Source organism: Sceloporus occidentalis, unplaced genomic scaffold, assembly GCF_023333645.1.
Source record: "Sceloporus occidentalis isolate IW3139 unplaced genomic scaffold, rSceOcc1.0.p SCAF_23, whole genome shotgun sequence".
NCBI classification, from domain to species: domain Eukaryota; kingdom Metazoa; phylum Chordata; class Lepidosauria; order Squamata; family Phrynosomatidae; genus Sceloporus; species Sceloporus occidentalis.
In genome coordinates, this window is record NW_028317003.1 from 3,771,342 (window position 1) to 3,794,373 (window position 23,032).

The following is a 23,032-nucleotide window of genomic DNA, read 5'->3' on the forward strand; positions in this document are numbered from 1 at the left end:
AATGACAAGTTACAAGACAGCACACAGATGCCTGCGCTTGTTCTTTTCCCTTGGCCACAGTAAAAGAAGAAAAAAAAAACAAAAAGTTAAAAAAAACCCCAAACCCACAGGCTGTTGGACCCATAAATCACATAACTATTAATGAGACCATCTCCCAATATGTGGGTTACTTCTAATTCAATCCCCTCCTATATTTGGAAGAACAGGTCGAAAGGATTAGAGAAGCTTAAGTAGTGCAGTGTTGTAAATTATGTCCCTAATGCCAGAACAAAATACTAATATAGTTTGAGACGTGTGCAAAACAGGACATAACAAAAATGAGACCTTACATAGATAATTGTGGATAATGCAATTAAACTGCACCTGTATTCTGCACCAAGTGAGGCTGCAACTCCATTCAGTTCACCTTGCTTTTTACTTAGCTTCTTGCCGACACAGATCACCACATTGCTGAGTATCCTGGGTTCTTCCTCGACCTTTGCAGACAAGACACAAAATGTAATTCAGACTTCTTTTGAGGATCAATGCAGCAGGCGTAAAGTATATTCATTACTATTTTACTCAATTAACACTTGAGGAACAAACACCACATATATATATATATTATATATATATATTATATATATGCCAGTGTTGATTAAACAAGGAAGAAACAGACTGTATGGAAAAACAATTCCTTACCTGGGAATTTATTTTTCCTTGCTTATCATCCAGTAGCACATTTGGAGATTTAGCTCATTCTCTTTCTAAGCAGGGTGGAAGCACCTAAATACCCCAGACCTCTCAGTGAATTTAAGCCCGACAATTGCAAAAAGAAACAAACTTTATTGGTGGGAACAAATATATATATTATATATAAATATAAAACACTTTCAAAAAGATGGTCAGCACTCCAGGTCTTTAAATTGACAATTTCATTTTATTCAAAGTCAAGTCGACGTTTCAGTCATTACTGACTTTCATCAGTGCTGACCATCTTTTTGAAAGTTTTTTGTATGGAAACTGCTGGTTACTAGCACCGGGCTTGGAATATTTGGAATGGTGTGCAATGGACTCTGTGAGTAAATATATGTATATATATATATATATACCGTATTTGCTCGATTATAAGACGAGGTTTTTTTCCCAGAGCAAATGCTCTGAAAAATACCCCTCGTCTTATAATCAGACCTCAAATAGGTCTGATTATGAGACTAAGATCCAGATCCCCCACAGCGATGCAGGGGACCTGGATCCTCCTGTGTTATGCCCCCCCAACTTACCGGTGCTTCTGAGTCACCGGTGCTTAGTCAGGGCTGCGTGTAGAGCTCTACGCGATTCAATCGCGTAGAGCTCTACAAGCTTCCCGGACTAAGCACTGGGGACCCAGATGCAGGGGACCTGGATCCTCCTGTGTTATGCCCCCCCCCCCCAACTTACCGGTGCTTCTGAGTCCCCGGTGATTAGTCCGGGCTGCGTGTAGAGTTCTACGCGATTCGCGTGGAGCTCTACATGCTGCCCAGACTAAGGGACTAAGCACCGGGGGCTCAGATGCAGGGGACCTGGATCCTCCTGTGTTATGCACCCCCCCCCAACTCAGAAGCACCGGTAAGTTTGGAGGAGGGAGTGTTAAATGGGGGTGTAAGGCATTTCTGGAGGCAGAGTGCCCTGTGAAATGCCCTTTAACCCCTTTAATGCCACTCTGCCTCCTGAAATGCCTTTTCCCTCCCTATATGCCACTCTGCCTCATAATATGACTTTCAACCCCCTAAATGCCAGAGTGGCATATAGGGGTATAAGGCATTTCTGGAGGCAGAGTGGCACATAGAGGGTTAAAAGGCGTATCATGGGGCACAGTGGCATTTAGAGGGTTAAAAGGCATATCATGGGGCACAGTGGCATTTAGAGGGTTAAAAGGCATATCATGGGGCACAGTGGCATATATGGGGTATAAGGCATTTCTGGGGCAGAGTGGCAAGCCTGGGGGCAGATGTGCATAACTGGGGGGGCAGGTTGAAAAAAAAAAAAAAGGAAATAAAAACAAAATATTTTTATCAATCATAGCTTTTATTAACAAACAATTGTTCACATAGTTTACATGAACTAACATTTACTGGTAAAACTTTTTTCCTATAGGGTCGTCTTATATTCAGGCTTTTTCTTTTTTTTAGTTAATATTCAGATTTTGGGGGGTCGTCTTATAATCGAGCAAATACGATATATATATATATATATATTTACTCACAGAGTCCATTGCACACCATTCCAAATATTCCAAGCCCGGTGCTAGTAACCAGCAGTTTCCATGTAAAACACTTTCAAAAAGATGGTCAGCACTCCAGGTCTTTAAATAGACAATTTCATTTTATTCAAAGTCAACGTTTCAGTCATTACTGACTTTCATCAGGGCATACCTATATATATGCTACTGGATGATAAGCAAGCCAGTTTCCCTTGCTGTCCCTGGTAGCACAGAAGGAGAGGTATACAAAGGATTTAGGGAGGGTGAGAAAGAGTCTAAACATTCTATGTTTGATCGCCGAGTTCTTCAGGACGAGGGTGACTGGTAACACCTGGTAAAGGTCCTGCAGCAATAAGCAGAACATTTGCTAATTCCGCCCAGGAGGTGAAAATGGAATGTGTAGAGTGAGTCTTCAGACAAAGGGGACAATAAAGACCAGCAGGTACATAAGCCTCTCTTATAAGCAGTGACATCTCTGGCATCTGAGAAGGAAACGAACAGGGTAGAAGATCTTCTCCAAGAACTTGCTAAATAAATAAGCAGAGAGGCATCTCTTGCCATCCAAAGAATAAGATGTTCTTCCTTACTGTTAAACGGTTGAGGGCAGAAGGTGGGCAAATAAATATCTTGAACCAGATGAAAAGAAACCCCCTTGGATCTACATTCTAGGTGTCAGACACAGGGAAAGACCATCTTCATGAAACCTCAGAAATTGCTAAGAGTTGGAAAGAGCCTTGAGTTAAGTTACGCTACGAGCGGAAGTAAAAGCGACCAAGAATACTGTCTTCAAGGTGAGTAAACAGTATGACATCTTGAAGAAGTTCAAATGGAGCAGACATTATCTGGGACAAAAGGACAAACAGATCCTGGAGGATTAGACAGAAACACCAGACCCAAAGACCAGCTAACTTATGCTCTTTAAAACATGCTGAAGGCGGAGACCTGAATATATAGAATAAAGGGGGAGAGACTTTTTAGAAAATTACTCCTTTTTGAAAATTCTTCCCGAGTGATAAGTGCGCATGGCCGCAACATTAGGGGCAGCTCCAGCCTCTATCAGCCACGACTGGCAAGACGGACCGAAGACATCCAGCCAGAGAGCAATCCGGCCGCCCTATCTACAGCAAGCCTGTCCAAGTGGTCAGAAGTTTGACAGGTACAATGACCCACTGACCTACAGTAGCACCTCTTAGAGCCTACCAAATTGCTAAGAAAGGCTCCACCAAGGTTTCTCAGCTATCCGTCCAAGGGTGAGGGACTAAGGGGAGATCTGGGGTATTTAACCCCTTCGTGACAAAGGCAGATTTTACTTTTTGTACCCTTCGTGACAATGGCCATTTTAACATTTCTGCGCTGCTCGTGTTTAGCTGTAATTTTCTTCTTTCCCGTTTACTGAACGCACACACATTAGATATTGTTTTTTTCAGGACGAGAAGGGCTTTCTTTAGATGACATTGTTTTGATTGTTTCATATTATTTACTATTAAAAAAAGTATAAAATATGGTGAAACATTTAGAAAAACTTTTAGTTGAAAAATCTTCTACTCATCTATAAAAAGGTAATAAAAAAACCTGCTAAATAGATTCTACTATTTGTCCTGAGTTTAGAAATACCCAATGTTTTTATGCTTTTTTCTGCACGTTATGGAGCAATAAGTACAGGTAGCGTTTTGCTATTTCAAAGCCATTTTTTCCAAATCTGGTAATTCTTCCCCCCATGTGCCATTTCGGGTATCTTTGAAGCTGGCCAATGCAATTTACCCCATCAAGTCATATTTTTGAAAACTAGACAGCCCAGGGTATTCCAAATGCTAGTATTTTAACCCTTTCCAAGCACTTATTCTACCATCAGCCTTTGTCAAACTTTATGGTAGTAATTTTTTTGCATTTGTTTTTTCACACACATTTTACTTCAGGTATGAATAAACAGGTTCTGGTATATGTCACTGTCATAAAACATCTCAATATGTGTTTAGCAACATCTCCTGAGTACAGCGATACCTCACATGAATGATTTTGCCTGGCTGTTTGGGGGCAAAAGGGCCACATTTGGGGCATGCGCATTTTTCAATGTTGAACTTTGGCATTTGGGGATCCACTGCCCATGCCCTATTTGGTACATCTTTGAGCCGGGCCATTTCAGTGTGCCCAACAAAACCATATATTTTTGAAAACTAGACACCACAGGGTATTTTAAATGCTGGTATATTAACTCTTTGCATGCACACATTTTACCACCAGCATTTTTTCAAAGTTTGCAGTAGTATTTTTGTGTGTGTATTTTTCCCACACACACCTACTTTATGTATGAATTTACAGCTCCTGGTATATGCCGCTGTCACACGACACCCCAATATGTGTTCAGCAACATCTCCTGAGTACACTGATACCCCACATGCATGGTTTGTCATTTTTTGGGGGAACTAAAAGGCCACATTTGGTACATGTGCATTTTTCTACTTGGAAATTAGATGTGTGGCCATCCTTCCCCCCGTGTTAGTTGGGACCTTGTTGAACCCGGCCAATTCAATTTACCCCATCAAATCATACATTTTTTAAAAGTAGACACCCCATGGGCATTTAATATGCCAGTATTTTAACTCTTTCCATGCGAGAATGGTTTTAAGCTAATATGCTAATTTTAGGACTTGCTCACAAAATATATTTTTTATATATATATATATATACATACATACACACACACCGTATTGGCCGCCCCCGTATATTGGCCGCACCCTAAAAGTTTGGTGCTTTTTTAAAGAAAAAGTTTTTTTCTTTAAAAAGCACCAAAAAAACATGATGCTGCCACTCTGTCTCCCCCCCTGAGATATGCTGCCACTGTCCTCCTCCCCCCTCGAGATATGCTGCCACTGTCCCCCCCCCCCCCGAGATATGCTGCCACTCTGCCCCCCCCAACTTACCAGAGGAGACTCCCGGGTGTCTTGCGGGGCTGGCGGGGGACATCTACGCAATACGCGTACACAACTTCCGGTGCCGGCACTCAGCTGATGTGCCGGCACCGGAAGTTGTGTACGCGTATTGCGTAGATGTCCCCCGCAAGACACCCGGGAGTCTCCTCTGGTAAGTCTTGGGGGCAGAGGTAAAGCTTAGACAACCTCCCGTGCCGGCACCCCCCCCCCCCCCCGTGGAAAGTGCTGGCAGGGGAGGCTGTCTGAGCGTATCGGGGAGTAGGATGCAGGTCCCCTGCACCGCTGCGGGGGATCTGTATCCTAACCCTGCCCCGCGCCCGGGACTGCATGTCCTGGGCGTCGGGCGCTAGACCCCGAATATAGGCCGCACCCCCACTTTAAAGACTTAAAGTGGGGGGAAAAAGTGCGGCCTATAATCGAGCCAATACGGTATATATATATATATATTTATATTTATTTTTTTTTTGCCTTTTTTTTTAAAAAAATTTAACATTTTTTTTCAACTTGAAGGTTTCCCTGATAGTGACATCAGTGGGAAATTATTTTTACTTTTTACTGTTTTTTTTACTATTTTTTTCTAATTATTATTAATTTTATTTTATTTTTAATTTATTTTTACTAAATCTAGCAAACTTTTTCGTCTTTATTGGGTTTTTTCCCGGGCCGCCGCCATCTTGCTGATGGCGAAGATCACCGTCAGCTGCGGAGCGGTCACAGTCCATCCCAAGGTAAGTGTTTGGTGTCGCTGGATGCCTCCTGATCGAGGCATTCCAGCGACACCATTTAAGTTTAGGGGGCGATCGTTGATCGCCTCCTAAACGCTTTTAAAACGGGCGGATGTTGACGCCCCGGGGAGGGGCCAGAGATAGCCCCTTTGTGCCGATCATGGCGTTGCTGAATGTCTCGAGGTCGCGGCATTACAGCAACGCCGTTTCGGTGCAAAAAGCGAAAATAGATCGCTTTCTGCACCCGTTTAAAGACGTGCCGGTCCTGGCACGTCAATTGTCCTTCACGACTTGTATTTCGGTGACGTGTCCGGACCGGCAATTGTCATCAAGGGGTTAAGTGTTGTTTTTGCTTATGTCTCCCTATGTGCCACCGGGGATAGTAGCAAGAGAAAATTTAAAGATCATACAATTTGTATGTTATGCGATATGCTGGTAAACCAAAAAAGTAATACAGCAAACAGCCAGGTCCTTGATCATCACCATTTTAACTTCATTTATGTGCATGGAGCAGGAGGTCAAGTGTTACAGCTACGGATCCCTGTTCCATACAAATATCAGAAAATTCTCTCAAACAAGCAGATAATTTAGTGCACACACTCATCCGGTAATGCACAAAATTCAAGCTTTATTCAATCTCAGAAAAAAATCATCAAGTGCACTCTAAGACCAAGTGGAAGGCATACATCTTAGGCGTTTAGACTAAGGCTTAATCATAAAAAATTGCAAACAGCCTTTGCGTCCTTACACACACCAATCAAAACGCGAAGGCAATTAAGGACCAGTCTTCAGAGAAAATTCAATATAATTAAGTTAAAATACACAATAGGTTCTATTGCCTAATGTTGACAGAAAACCCTTTCAAAATGTATTTATACGAAACATTACGTTGGCAACACAATTTATGAAAACCGTCAATATCTAAATTACTACTAAAAATAATAAAGATCACAATTTTGCGGTACCTGCTTTACCTGTTTTGTTGCCTTTAATTGTGGGCTTGCAGTGGCAGCAGCTGTTTGCCGGGTGCTGTTTGCAAGAGCTAACTGCAAATTTCTGCCAATTACTTCAGACAAGGGAGTGCTTTGTCCCCGTGTCTTCTGATTAGAATTCCCAGGTGTTTCCAGAGCAGCAAGAGCATCCTAAAGGAAATTACACACATTACACAAGGAATCTGAAGATTAAATCACTTATGCTCTTATCCATGGGTCAGTGTTATATGATTTTATAACCATGTTTCAGCTGCCTATAAAATATGCTTAATTTCTTTCTACTGAACATTTTGTTGTATGTCATATCTTAAGAAACATAATTTAAACAGAGGAACATTTGTCTCCCATAGATGACGTTAAGCACATGACGGGTTGGTTGTATCTTAGGTCATATATGGAAGTGGAACAAAAAAAAGATTGGAAATGTCTCCTCCTCCATATTTATATTTCAACCCTGAGCAAAAAATATAAAATTGTTGTCCTGCATTGGAATCTAATGGTTTTTCATATTTAGCTGGTGGTAGGCTATTACAATATTCTTTTACAATAGTCTTGATTAGCACCGATGTTTACATTTATCTTGCTTGACTACAGTTTTGCCAGCAAGAATAAAAGATAACCTGGTTATTATACTGTGGTATTGTATGTTATATATTTTTTAAATAATTCAGCCAACAAGGGAATAAATGCTTTTCAATCTAGGTATCTTGAACAAACGGGAAAGCAAGAAGAACATTTAAGCGTTAGCAGGAAAAGCAGTTAAACTTGTATGCTGTCACCTCTGTCTCTCCTGGGCAGCAAGAAACATATTAAGAATGTATTAAAAACTGGGAGAGTGGGACAGACAGGGAAGATTAAATGATCTACCATCTACCACACAAAAGCAAGGTTACGTGCTTTCTCAAAACAAAAAAGAAGAATGAAAAGTTAAAAATTATTTAGGAATCGACAACAAAGGTGGCTAGGCAGATTCATCTTTGGAGAGCAAAATTATTAGTTAAATATACCTTCACATCAAAAGTTGGTTTGAAAAGTTTGTCCTTTGAAAGAAACTTAGAAGGGGTGTCAAGATGCAGAGATGGCTCTCTCCGAGGAATTTTGTTTTCTCCTGCAGGGGTAATAACTTTGTTGTGCCGGGACAGGACAGATTGGAAAGCTTTGCTCTGGAAACGGTTCATATCTAAAGGAGTCACAGCACCTTTTGTGAGGGCTTCTGGTCGATCAGCTGACCAGTCTGGAGAGGTTACAGAAGGTTTTGCTACTTCAGGATTATCCATCTGATTTACAAAGCTCTCATCTTTGTCTTAAAACAAGAAGTTTTAAAAATGTTAATAACTTCACTTGTATTCATACTGGTTAATATTTTGTGCAGAAAGAAAAGGAAAAAAAAGTCACTCACCTTCACAACTGTTCTCAATAAGATACCGGCTTTCATCTGCTTTTTTGCCACTTTTGGCACATTGCAAGAGCCAGGTCATAGACACTGCAGGTAAATTCCATTTTTTAGCAGCCTCATATTTGGAGCCCTCAGGTTCACGAAGAACTAGGTGAGTGCTGGCAAACATATCCTTTTTTGGATTGGCTTTCCGCACAAAAAACTCTTGGACTCTGAAATTTAAAAAATGAACACATTCCTTGACACAGATTACATTAAAAAATTGTAATAATAATTACAATAAAAATAGTTCCTGAAGGACTATGGACTATGGACTCCAATTTTATGAATTACAAATAGAAAGCACATTGGGCATTTCTACGTTTTGGAGAGGTTTTTCGGAGCAGTGCTACCATATGTATACCAGTTTTTTTGTTTGTTTTTTCTTTTTAGTTCAAACCGATCAAAAAAAAAAAAACAACAACACAGAAGTCACATAAAAATAATCTCTTATCACAAGAGAAAAATCCTCTAATCTCTCTCCCTTCCCTCTTTAAAATTATGAAATACACCAATCATGACCAATGTTCCCTCTAATTTTTCTTAGGTGGTGTGCGCAGAAAATTTCTCTTGTGCCAAAATTTTCCCAGAGCCAAAATTTTGTGCGCACAATATGCTTCTGCAAATGTTAAATTTAAATTGTTATTCTATATTTTTGGAACAGCTCGCTCATGGTTAATAACACTACATTATAGTGTGATAATGTAGTATTAGTTACACAACAATATTACTTACTGTAATGTTTTTTTAAAGGTGAAATTCTCACTGCACAAGTAAATTATGAGCGGATCACGAGCGGAGGCTCCAGGCCGCATAAAGGATAAAAAAAAAAAAATTGGGAAAAACTGTTCTGCGCAGGGGCGTACCTAGAATATCTGGCACCTGGGGCGCATCCGGGTCCATGGGACCCCCACACAGACTTTCAAACTGCATAGCTTTTATCGTTAGGCAAACATTGACAGGGGTACAGCATAACTGTTATTATTTACTAAGGCAGACATTGAAGGTGGTACAACATAACACCTATCACTATATACTGAGGCAGACACTGACGGCGGTACAACATAACTGCTTTCATTATATACTGAGGCAAACATTGACAGTGACGTCGGCAGGGGGGGACATGGCCCCCCTACATCATGCTGTGCCCCCCCGTGTGCCCCCCAGTTGAAACGCCGGTGGGCCGGATGGACGGCCGGCAGACGAGCATTCAACGCAGCCGCAAAGTTCAAAACTAAGCGGCTGCGATCGGGATTGAATGCGGCCTTCGTGCCAGTAGCATACCTGGTGCCCCGGCTGCCGCTCATCTGAGGGGTGCCACCACGCCAGCACGCCTCCAGAAACGATGCGCGCGGCAACTGTGGCTGTGCGTCGGGACTTGATGTCAAATCCCGGCGCACAACACTGAAGCCACGCCCACCGCCTTCCCCGCTCACTGCACCGGAAGGACAGGACCCAGAAGAAGAAGAGGAAGAACGAAGAGGAGGAGGAAAAGTGACAGTGACAGAGGAAAGGTAGGACAAGATTCAGGGAGAGTGAATTAGTGTGTGAGAGTGATGGGTGTTATGCTGAATGTTTGTGAATGAGGGTTTCAGATAGCATGGATGTGTAAGTGTGGGGGGATAGCATGGCATAGGGAGGCTATGATCACATTCCTTTCATGCCCAGATTCCAGCATGTAGTGGCTGCCTAGGCATGATAGGAGTGTGATTGCTGCCATCAATTATTTTTTTTGATCCAACTTTGGTGTGTTTACACTTTTATTGGACAGAATAATTCAATAACAGTATTAATTTATATTTATATAATTGCAAACAGCAATCACACCCCTATCATGCTAAGTCAGCCAGCACATGCTAGAACCTGAGCATGATAGGATTGGTGCTTTGGTCGCGAGCAGCGATAGTTTTTTCCACTATAAAATATCTTGGCAACAGGGTCTAATATTTAGATATATTGGCAGCAGGGGCAAATATTTATATATGTTTTGGCAGCAGGGTCTAATAATATATATCAGCAGCCGGTGATAATATTAATATATATCAGCAGCAGGGGCCAATATATATATATATATATATATATATATATATATATATATATATATATATATATATATATATATATATATATATATTGGCAGCAGGAGCTAATATTAACATATATTGGCAGCAGGGGCTAATATTAATATATATTGGCTGCAGGGGCTAATAATATATATTGGCTGCAGGGGCTAATATTAATATATATTGGCTGCAGGGGCTAATAATATATATTGGCTGCAGGGGCTAATATTTGAATATATTGGCTGCAGGGACTAATATATATTGGCAGTAGGGGCTAATATTAATATATACATGCTGGAACATGATTACAGCCTCCCTATGCCATGCTATCCCCCTCACACACTTACACATCCATGCTATCACACACACACACACTCATTCACAAACATTCAGTTTAAACTACAACATAACACCCATCACTCTCACACACTTACTAATTCACTCTCACAGAGTGTTTTCCTACCTTTTCTCTGTCACTTGGTGGGCGTGGCTTCAGTGCTGTGCGCCGGGATCTGACATCAAATCCCGATGCACAGCATCAGTTGCCGCCCGCATCTCAAGGGAGCAGGATCGGAGGTCTGTATTAACAGACCTCCCGCTCCCTTGATTAATTTTAAGCCGGTTGGAGGGAGATGCTTGATCTCCCCAACCGAGCTTGCTCCTCTAGCGGCGGACATTACTGTCCGTCTCTGGAGGGGTGCTGTGCACACAACCGGTAGCGGACCATCCCCCCTTCGGTACGCTACTGGTTGTGCGCACAATTTTTGTTCATGTGCGCTTCCTCTGAAAGCTATGTGCGCGCGCACAAGCGCACAGCTTAGAGGGAACACTGATTATGACCATTGACAGGTGAAGTGACGAGCACTTATAATCTTGTTATCATGGCACCTGGCAGCGGGTGGGATATATTAGGCAGCAAGTGAACATTACATCCTCAAAGTTGACAAGTGATGGTTAGAGGGTCGGAGTATTTTCAAAACTGCAGCTCTTGTGGGCCTACAATGGGCACCTGAGTACCAGAACTGGACCACAGAGCAATGGAAGAAAGTGGCCTGGTCTGGTGAATCACGTTCTCTTTTAGAACACGTGGATGGCACCAGGACGCATTCACAGAGGCAACTCCTCACAACTTACAAGACTTAAAGGATCTGCTGCTAACATCTTGGTGCCCCTCGACGGGGCAGGGCTGTTTTGGCTGCAAAAAGGGGACCTACACAATATTAGGCATGTGGTCAATCGGTGTATAGTAAAATTAATGATCATTGTGTATTCCCCTGGTTGGTAAGCTGAGTAGTTGGGAAATCTATTTTATTGTAAACAAATGAGTTATGTTAACTCCTTAAGTCATTGAGTTAATTGAACGTGGTAAAAAAAAAAAGTTCCTAGGTTGTGTAATCACTGCTTCAGCCAATCACATGCACGGATACAGTCAGATGACAATGATGATAGTAAGATTGCCTATGTTTTCTGTCTCTTCCCTTCTCACTGTGATTGTTAGCTGGAGAGACACAGAACAGTGGGTCCCAAGACGTCTTACGTATATGAATATTGTTTTAGAAAAAGGCTTACTTGTCAAACTCACTTCAAATTTCTGATATTGGTGCATGTTATTAAGGGTCGGCTCCACAATAGAGGTTGTGGTGGCCCTGAATAATGCATACTTAACGTGGTCATCTTTAAGCCAAGAAAGCGGGAACTTGGGATTTTTACAAGTGTAATATATTTCTGATTGTTTTATAGCATAGCTGGAGCATACCTTTAATAAGCTACATCTGAAAATTTCATGAAAAATTAAATAAAAATAAAAACAAGTAACAAGTTAACATAACACAAAACGGTATCATACTTAGCTCCAAGCATTCCGGCCAAGTAAACCAATGAATCTCTCTCAGCACCTATAAACTGACTGACAGAAAGCACACAGTTCTTCAGGGGCATGCTGCCTTCCAGAAAAGGAACTGGAGTAAAAAGAGTATTCGACTGAGGGTTAAGCAGCTTCTCCTGTTCTATGCACATACCCTGGAATAAAAGAGACAATTAAGAATAGAGAAAATAGAGAACATGAATATGAGATGAACAACTGAGAGAAAACAGTGCTCAACCACTGCATTTTACAGAGAATGTAGAACAGTAGGTAGAAACTTAAGAGGGCTACATTTGTAAAAATAGTTGGTAAATTTTATTGCATCAATCTGATGTTTAACAGTAGAAAACTGAGCTGAATTTTAGCACTTACCAGCCAGGCATTGGTCACAACTTCTCCAACTGTAGACTCCACCTCACAACCCAACAAGGGCACCACAGCATAATCTGCAATAGCTCTCATGCGGGGAGAAAGCACTTTGCCAGCATTCTTTTTAATAATATCTATAATACAAGTCTCATCCTCTTCTACAAATCCCAGGACTAGGAATCTTTTCTTACTGAATAATCCTCCTTCAATGATCGTGGAAGTATCACCCAAGCCACTCTGGCTGGCACAGGATGGCAGCTCATCCTGTGCACTAAACTGCGACAGGCTATTGGAAGTAAATGTGCGAGGATTGCCAGCTTCAACTACAAAAAAAGGTGACATGGGTTTAAGAAAGCAAGAAAAAGCGAACCCTTACACTTACTACTGTATTCTTTTGCCAACAAATTTTCACATTTTTTCCCCCCATCGAAAGTAAAACTGTATCCTTGCAAATTAAAAAGAAAATGTAGAAAAACAGAGGATTGAAATAAGTAACTATCATATTTGCAACTATATTAGTTATATTGGTAACTATATTTTATGACTTAAGATATATTTATAAAAAGGATGTATTAAAGCATGCTAAAGTGTATTTCTTACTTAAAGTAGAGTCATTTTCTGTGTATTGTGAAAGCAGATCGTCATCTGTTCGTTGTTTCCGAGAGTTGTTAAGAGACTGTTGGGCAGTCAGGGTCTGTTTAGTCTTCTGAGCAGACGGATTGAAAACAGACTGTACTGGGGCTTGAATCTCCGCCGGCTGGTAGGTTGAGTGGAAATAATTTTCTTCTGGCTGCAAACTTCCTTTAACAAAGCTGTCTAGCAACCATTTCAAGGTGAGCACATATGGTCTACAAAAAGTATGTTTAAAAAAAAATTTATATTATATAGATAGATATAGAAATACTAGTTGTTAACAAAACAAATAAAAATTGGAAGAAATGTGGAGTTTTTAGCTCTTTGGTAATGAACTAACAATTCCAGCATCTGAAGTAGTTTCTAGAACTAACAAGTTGTGGTACTTTAATAACTGCACCTAAAAAGCACCAAGGTATATGTAGTCATTATTGTATCAATTGGTTAATCAAAAATCAAGACATTATGGAAGATATGCTAATATGAGCAGGATTTAAAATCAATACAAACCTGTGTTCTGTCTTGCTCAAAAACTGCTCGAGTTCCTCATCATTTTCTCCAATAATTACATGAGAAACATCCCCTGTAAGCTGATTAAATCGAACTCCTCCACCACTGTTAATGAGCTTGCGAAGTTTGTCCAATTTTCTGCCTCCAAACCCGCACACATAGATCTAAGGTAAGCAATACATTTATAAACTTTTATTAGCCAAGCCTGGAACACCCACAGTGCTAGAACAAGAGGGCCATAGTGCCATGGATATATGACGTGTCACGTTTATGCCACACTGTTCAGACATTCATAATCATAAATTAAACTATCTATTCTACTGATACAATTTCATGTAAGAGACAGTAGTTGCATTCCCAAAAATATTCTGGAAATTAAATATTTACAAATGCTGGTTAAAATCTAGTTTCTATGAATCACATGTGTCACATGTATACCATTTAAAATATACACGTACACTATATGGCCAAAAGAATGTGGACACTTGCTCACCATGGACATCCCTTGTCTTCTTTCTGCACAGGGACACAATAAGAAAGGGCCTCCCCCCAAACTGGTGCCAAAATGTCTAATGCCATTAACTGGAACTATGTGGTTCAAGCTGGGTTTAGGCTCAAAGCCTAGAAAGACAATCCCAGATCACTATCCCTACTCCATCAAACGTTACGGTAGGCGCTATGCATTACGATGGGTAGCATTCGCCAAACCCAGACTTCCAGTTAATGAAGTGTGATTCATTGCTACAGAGTGCAGTGTGCTTTACACAACACCCGCAGACACTTCGCCTACAGTGGCCAGCGGATGATCTAGTGGCAAAGGTGGCGTCCTATGACAGTGCCACATTTAAAATCACTGAGCTCTTCAATGCGTCCCATTGTCTATGGAGAGGATAAGCCCATGTGCGAGATTTTATACACCTGTTAGCAACGAGTGTGGGTGAAACCCAAACCCAACAATTAGGAGGGGCGACCACATACTTTTGGTCATATAGTACAATATACATATTCACTTGTAAACACACATATTCACTTGTCAGCAAGTATTTGCATTATATAATTAAATATAAAAAAAAAACAAAATACAAGAGACAGGCACAGCAGCAATTTAGAAGGAGCATTTTTGCCTCAGCTTTGGTGAAATAATGTAATCTAATATCTTTAGAATATGACTGTGAATGATTAGCAGCATGTGGCTTCCGATACGGAATAACTCATTTACCCACCCGGCAGCCATCAAGCAGGTCCTCAGGAGCTTGCAAGGAACTGATATCCAGATTTTCCAGAGTATCAGCTGGTGTATCCAGTCTGCTGCTCATCACAGAATTAAATGCCGACTCATTAATGCAACTTGTACTAATATTAGAAATGTTGCTGACATCTGAAAGAGCCCGATCTGTTAAACATTAAAAATAATCCATTAGGTCAGGTCAACACCAATAATGACACAGAGAAATATACAAAGTTGTAGCACCCTTAGCTTTCAGATAACGTAGGCACAGGATCGTCAGTAGAGAACTTATTGACAGCACAGAGAAAATTCATGATGGGTGTGTGTGCATAAGGACTCTGTCCAACATATATATAATAAATATAGAAATAAAGCCAAGCTCATTACACAGGTATATGTTGTAATTACCCAGTAGTGAAACATCACTTCTTGAAGGATGTAAGCACTTATTTTATCTGATCTTTGCATCCATGGGCGTAGGAACCGGGGGGGGGCGGGACAGATCCCCCCAGTAACTCATGCGGGGGGGACCGATAATTAAGAAATCCCCCCCAGGGCCGTAGGAACGCCGCAAATGCGGCCCGCGAGACCTCGAGGTGCGGCCCGTGTAAGATCGGCAGCCAGGGCAACCGATCTTACGCGGTCCGCACCTTGAGCCCTGCTACTTACCTGTGGGAGGGTCTTCTGTACTGCACAGAGGAACCGGAACCCAGCAGAGTTCACGTGACATTACATCCATCCTGCTTCCTCTGTGCAGTACCAGAGAACGCAGAGGGAGGCCGCGCCCTCTGCTGAAGGCTGTGAGCGGCATCGAGGAGCTGCAGTGCAGGTAAGGGGGTGGGGAGGGTGTTTGAATGAGTATGCGTGATTGAGGGAATGAATCTGTGAATGAATGAGTATATGAATTAATGAGTGTGTGTGTGATAGCATGGATGTGCAAGTGCTGGAACCTAGGCATGATGGGACTGTGATTGATGTTAGCAATCACACTCCTATCATGCCAAGTCAGCCAGTACATACTGAAACATAGCTAGCTGCCCCCCTTGTGTATTGATGCTGCCATCAGTATGGGGTCTGCACATCACTTACAGCCACCCTGTACCAGCATGTACTGGCTGACTTGGCATGATAGGAGTGTGACTGCTAACAGCAATCACAGTCCCATCATGCCTAGGTTCCAGCATTTACTGGTTGGATGTGTAAGTGCTGGAACCTAGGCATGATGGGACTTTGAATGCTGTTAGCAATCACACTCCTATCATGCCAAGTCAGCCAGTACATGCTGAAACATAGCTAGCTGCCCCCCTTGTGTATTGATGCTGCCAGCAGTATGGGGTCTGCACATCACTTACAGCCACCCTGTACCAGCATGTACTGGCTGCCTGGGTATGATAGGAGTGTGATTGCTGTTAGCAATCACACTCCTATCATGCCAAGTCATATTGCTAATTTTTTTGTCCAATTGTGGTGTGTTACCTACTTTTATTAAAAATGTGAGTTTTTATTATTACTTAAAGGTGGGGGGTCATTTTCGGTTTTGGCTAAGTGAACCGTGAATGTCCAGAATTTTCATTTTGGTGCATCCCTAGAATAAATAGAACTATTTCATTTTTAATTATCCTGAGTCCTGAATTTGTAGTCACAAAACTTTCTAGGCCCAGAAATCAGTGAGAGGAAAAGTAAACGTTTTGTGTCATTTACTTTATTTTAATCTTCATATTTTATTAAAGGCCATATTTTCTCACAGTGAAAAATGAGTGCGGCCCGCGCACGTATACAATTCTGATGAAGTGGCCCACTGCAGAAAAAACCTGGACACCCCTGGGGTAGACAGTGAGAAGAGGGGGGGTAGACAGTGAGAATGGGGGGGTAGGGAGAGGGTAGCTAGTGTGAAGGGGGTGGTAGGGAGAGGGTAGCTAGTGTGAAGGGGGCGATAGGGAGAGGGTAGCTAGTGAGAAGGGGGGGTAGGGAGAGGGTAGATAGTGTGAGAAGGGAGGGTAGGGAAGGGGGTAGATAGTAAGAAAGTGTGAGAGGGGGGGAAGAGGGGGTAGATAGTGTGAGAAAGTGGGGATCTGATGGGGGAAAATGCTGTCCCCCCCAGATTTTAAGGGGTTCCTACGCCCATGTTTGCATCAAAAATGACACGAAAGAACACCAATATAAATCATGCTGCACAGCACATATTTTTGACTAAAAGGGCGTTTATGAATTAAACACCATCTGCTGCTCTCGTCTTCAGTTCTCAAAGGCTCACTGATTGTGATACACAACTTTTATTAACAAATAATAGAAATTGTAAAACAAACTTCTGTATAGTTAACCTACTGTCAGCTTTGCTGATGAACTTTGTTGGAGTGGATGTATCTGGCATGGTCTTTACCAAAGAAGATGGCTCAATCTTATAGATGGTCTCATCCTGGCAGAACCCTTTCTCAATGCTGTCAAAGAACCACTGAATGGAGACACAGTGTACATTCCATTTCCTGGCACACTCATACTTCTGACCTGTATTCAGAAGAGAAATGTTGAAACATTTATGATGAATAGAACCTCTTACAAAGTGAAGAAGCTTTTGCACAAGCAAAGAAAATTCACGAAACAGATGAGAAACAAATCGATTGACATGGAAAGGGTTACAAAGCCACTTCTAAAAGGTTCCAGTGAACCACAGTGAGAGCCATTATCTACAAATGGAGAAAACTTGGAACAGTGGTGACCCTTCCCACAAATGGCCTGCCTACCAAAATTAGCATCAATGTAGGGCTGCAACAACTAATCGATAAAATCGACCATAATCGACAATGAAAATCGTTGCCAACGAATTTCATTATCGATTAGTTGAATCTATTTTATCAAATAAAAGATGAGGGTTTTTTCAAATAGAGGCCGGACTATAAAACTAAGATCCAGATCCTCAGCTACTGCCGTCCACTTCCGCCCGGGAAAGCGGAGGTTTTCTGCTCGCATTCTATTTAAATTTTGTCACAAGGGAATCCACCCCCCCCCTTAACCCCTTCGTGACAAAGGCTGATTTTACTTTTTGTACCCTTTGGGACAATGGCCATTTTAACATTTCTGCGCTGCTGGTGTTTAGCTGTAATTTTCTTCTTTAGCGTTTACTGAACCCACACAAGTTGTATATTGTTTTTTTCAGGACAAGAAGGGCTTTCTTTAGATGGCATTGTTTTGATTGTATCACATTATTTACTATTAACAAAGTATAAAATATGGTGAAAAATTTAGAAAAAAATTACTTTTTCTAACTTGTAGTTGAAAAATCTTTTACTCATCTATAAAAGGTAATGAAAAAACCTGCTAAATAGATTCTACTATTTGTCCTGAGTTTAGAAATACCCAATGTTTTTATGTTTTTTTGCTTTTTTCTACACGTTATGGGGCAATAAGTACAGGTAGCGTTTTGCTATTTCAAAGCCATTTTTTCCAAATCTGGCAATTCTTCCCCTCATGTGCCATTTTGGTTATCTTTGAAGCTGGCCAATGCAATTTACCCCATCAAGTCATATTTTTGAAAACTAGACAGCCCAGGGTATTTCAAATGCTAGTATTTTAACTCTTTCCATGCACCATATCTACCACCAGTCTTTGTCAAACTTTATGGTAGTCATTTTTTTGCATTTGTTTTTTCACACGCATTTTACTTCAGGTATGAATAAACAGGTTCTGGTATATGTCACTGTCATAAAACACCCTAATATGTGTTCAGCAACATCTCCTGAGTACAGCGATACCCCACATGAATGGGTCTGCCTGGCTGTTTGGGGGGGAAAAGGGCCACATTTGGGGTATGCGCATTTTTCAATGTTGAACTTTGGCATTTGGGGATCCACTGCCCATGCCCTATTTGGTACATCTTTGAGCCGGGCCATTTCAGTGTGCCCAATAGAACCATATATTTTTGAAAACTAGACACCCCAGGGTATTTCATATGCTGGTATTTTAACTCTTTGCATGCACACATTTTACCACCAGCATTTTTTCAAAGTTGCAGTAGTATTTTTTTGCGTCTATTTTTCCCCCACACACCTACTTTATGTATGAATTTACAGCTCCTGGTATATGCCGGTGTCACACGACACCCCAATATGTGTTCAGCAACATCTCCTGAGCGCAGTGATACCCCACATCGATGGGTTTGTCATTTTTTGGGGGGAACTAAAAGGCCACATTTGGGATGTGTGCATTTTTCTAATTGGAAATTAGATGTGTGGCCATCCTTCTCCCCCCCCCCCCCCCCCCCGTGTTAATTGGGACATTGTTGATTAAATTTACCCCATCAGATCATACATTTAATGCCAGTATTTTAACTCTTTCCATGCGAGAATTGGTTTTAACTCTTCCCATGTGAGCTAATGTGCTAATTTTAGGACTTGCTCACAAAAATATATTTTATATATATATTTATTTTTTTTTTTTTGCCTTTTTACATTTTTTCTCACTTGAAGGTTCCCCTGATAGTGACATCAGCTGGAAATTTTTTTTACATTTTACGGGTTTTTTTTAACTATTTTTTTCTAATTACTATTAATTTTATTTTTACTAATCACACTGTGATTAGAAAGCTGGACTCCATTGACTTGCATGGTTGAATGCAGTACCTGTATTCAACCTGCAAGTGGAGCCAGAGTTCTCTAGAGGGTCTGGAGACCATCTAGCGAACTTTTTCATCTTTATTATTTTTTTTCCCGGGCCATCTTGCGGATGGTGAAGATAACGTGCAGCTCTCCGGAGCGGTCACAGTCCATCCTGGGGTAAGTGTTTGGTGTCGCTGAATGCCTCCTGATGGAGGCATTCCAGCGACACCATTTAAGTTTAGGAGGTGATCGTTGATCGCCTCCTAAACGCTGTACAATGTATGGCGGATGTTGAGGCCCCGGGGAGGGGCTAGACATGGCCCCTGGTGCCGATCGTGGCGTTGCTGAATGCCTCATCGCTTTCTGCACCCGTTTAAAGTCATGACGGTCCTGGCACGTCAATTGTCGTTAACCGCTTGTTTTCCGGTGACGTGCCCGGACTATCAATTGTCATCAAGGGGTTAAATATGCGTCCTCCACTTTCCTAAAACCCCTAGCATTTTTTTGGAATACTTACATTTTTGTGGGTTTTTTTCCCCCCTGCTGTCCTCCGAAGTGACAATCCTCTCCCTGTCAGGAGGAACTCTTCTGTGAGCCCCCCCCTTGAATGTCACGTCTTAAAAGGGGCAGGACAAAGAGCTGAGGCACTGCTGCCACTGGGACGCAAAGTTCAAAGCAGCCATCATGCGTCCGCTTTGAATGATGGTCTGCCGACCCACCGGGAAATCTCCAGGAGGCCAGTCCGGCCCTGCTCACGGGGGACGCACCTCGAAGTCCGGCGGGCCCCATTTGACCCGCACGTTGGATGCCCCTGTTTAGCAGTTTTTTTCATTATCAGGAAAAGTCCCTTTTTATCAAATTTTCACCATATTTTATATATTTTTTTTAAGTAAGTTATAAATGATCACAATAATGGCATCTAAGAAAAGCCCTTCTTGTCCCGAAAAAAACAGTATCTGACTTGTGTACAGTAAGTGAGAAAGACAATTACAGCTAAACATGAGAGCCACAGAAATGTTAAAACAGTCATTGTGACAAAGGCTAAAAAAACACAATCTACATTTCGTATTTACTCACGTTGGCTTTGTCTTATTTTAAAATTAGTCGGATGATCTGAAACATTTAAATGTGACAAATAGCCAAAATAGAACGGGATGGGGCAAAAACTTTTTCACAGCACTGTATTGCATTTGAAAACAAAACATATCCGTTTGGTAACGAAAGTTACAGACTGGTTACTTTGTTAAAAATACATTTATTGAAATTCAGCCTACATTTCCACTTTCCAACTCAAGTGTCTTACTCAGATCAAAAACTCAGGCCCTAACTGATTGAAGAGAAGTCTTCTCATGCACCTTAAAAGGTTGTACGTGTTACATTTGTATTCTCTCCTTGTTGTAATAGCATAACAGATTTCGCTGGTGCTTTATTAATAAAACTTAATAACAGATCTGAAATTAGAAACAGCTACTGTGGCAAAACACTGCTATGGTATACAATTGAATGCTTAATAGTAATTAAAATCTTTGAAAGGCTGTGCTTCCCTACAGGTCATTTTACACAAGATTAAAACCCCTAACCCATTCATGGTTTCGGAGAGGTCCTATTCAAGTCTTAAATTCCCTCAATGATTCGCTAGACTATTGAATTATATCCTAGCTAAAAGTTCTCCTAAACCTGAGCTACCCATTCTAGAATCTAACCCTGATTTGTGTATGTAGCTTTGTATCTATGTATGTGTAGCTAGAATCTAATTCTTATAATGTCAAGCTATAATTTGTGAAATGTTTAGAGAGATTTAAAAATGCTCTAAGACTAGCTATTTACGTACCTTTAGCCTCTTGCACGATAAGGTGGGTAGACTCGTTCATCTTGAGCTGCCCAGTGTATTGGCCGCCATGAAGAGCCGTTAGACGCTGGACCTCCTTCCTGTCCAGGCTGCTTAAACCAGTCACACATATGGTGCAGCCACGGAAAATTGGGCACAAATAGTCCTCCATGCTAACATCTGAGTAGCTAATTATCCTTTTACGCAATAACAAAAACAAACATTTTAGCACTACATGAAATAGAACGATGTAGATTTTCTGTATAATAATCTAAAGAAAAACAAAGCACTACCACGTTTAAGCATGCTATAGTTCATTGATAGTCACCTCTGGTTGGATTTCTCCCATAATGCTTTTATCCATGAAGGGAGGAGAATTGGTTTCTTCAGACTTGCTGCAACTAGGTATTTCTTGCTGCCCACTTCACCAGCAATCAGGTGAGTGACTGCAACATTGAGATCTCTATACACACAGCCTCCCATCATCTGTACATAATGATGAACTTCTTCCTAACATAAGAAACTTGTAGGTTAGGTTATTTGAGAACAGAAATCAAAGTTGATACATAATCACTGTTCAGTTTACTTCATTAAAATAATGTACAGCTACAATTAGCGTGCGCATTCAACTCCAAGTAATAATAAATCATTTTAGGCCTGAAGGGTATGTTTTTTTTAACTGGTTTTAAAATGCCATTAAAAAATATATTTACAGAATGATCACTGTGAACAATTCAAGACTTTCATTGTGACATACAAGCAAGATTAAGTATGTATTATTTGTCTCAAAGGAAGATATCATTGCTAACATTTTCTTTAACAATGTCTGCTCTTTTGTGACGTATTCCAGTCATGACCATTTTACATGGGAGGTAACCATTGCACGGTTACTGTTGACATGTTTTACCTAGTTGTGTGAGCAGCCTATGTATTTTATATGCTTCACTAAATCATTTCAATGTATACATTAATGGATCAGCAAATTATGAGCTTAATTTTACAACTGGATCATTTAGATCATAAAAGTCTGATGTCACAGGGGTTTCTAACGTTTCAGTATTTAAATAGGCTATAAACTTCCTTTGATTACACCATGCATAATTCTTCTAGCTATGCCGTTCGCATCAAATAGTCCCTGAATCATTTCATAATAATAAAACAGATTCATTCAGGTGTTGGATATAGTGAGTCCTATATCTAAACATCTCACTAAAAAGAAAGTATAAAACCAGCATTTCAATGATTCAACTTTTCAGCAACATTTTTTATCTATGTGTACACGGTGCCAATTATTGGATAAAATGCTGCTTGAATTAAGCATATCCTTCGACATTTAACGGGTTATCTCTATGTAGCAACTCTGCTTGACTATGGAATTGTTCATTTGATCAGGATATTTTGTTGGCTGCTCATCACTTTGTTACGAATGTGTGGTATTTGTACAAAAATGATGTTGCTTTCCTTCATCCAAAACGTACCCTGCATTCTTTATCGAGACTGGTGCATGAAATAGTCACATCAGCCATCGCCATATTGTAGACAGGGTATTCTGCTCTGGGAACACATCTTTGATGCTTCATACAGAATATGACAACCTGTGGCCCCACAATACGACAGCCAAGCTGCAAAGTCAAATAACTAT

At 41.0% G+C, this 23,032-nt stretch overlaps 1 protein-coding gene across 1 annotated transcript in view; it reads right to left on the reverse strand.

The window, feature by feature from the left end:
• Positions 1-23,032, reverse strand: part of LOC149300705 (DNA topoisomerase 2-binding protein 1-A-like) — a 45,971-nt gene that overhangs the window by 20,637 nt on the left and 2,302 nt on the right. The window contains exons 3-15 of the mRNA XM_089484763.1: positions 22,869-23,012; positions 21,719-21,900; positions 21,394-21,587; positions 17,296-17,475; positions 14,966-15,135; positions 13,743-13,906; positions 13,200-13,447; positions 12,603-12,922; positions 12,213-12,385; positions 8,268-8,476; positions 7,876-8,171; positions 6,842-7,018; positions 364-470 (exon numbers count right to left, since the gene is read on the reverse strand). Of these exons, the coding sequence (XP_089340889.1) occupies positions 364-470; positions 6,842-7,018; positions 7,876-8,171; positions 8,268-8,476; positions 12,213-12,385; positions 12,603-12,922; positions 13,200-13,447; positions 13,743-13,906; positions 14,966-15,135; positions 17,296-17,475; positions 21,394-21,587; positions 21,719-21,900; positions 22,869-23,012 (2,564 nt within the window). The remainder of the gene's footprint in view (positions 1-363; positions 471-6,841; positions 7,019-7,875; positions 8,172-8,267; positions 8,477-12,212; positions 12,386-12,602; positions 12,923-13,199; positions 13,448-13,742; positions 13,907-14,965; positions 15,136-17,295; positions 17,476-21,393; positions 21,588-21,718; positions 21,901-22,868; positions 23,013-23,032) is intronic.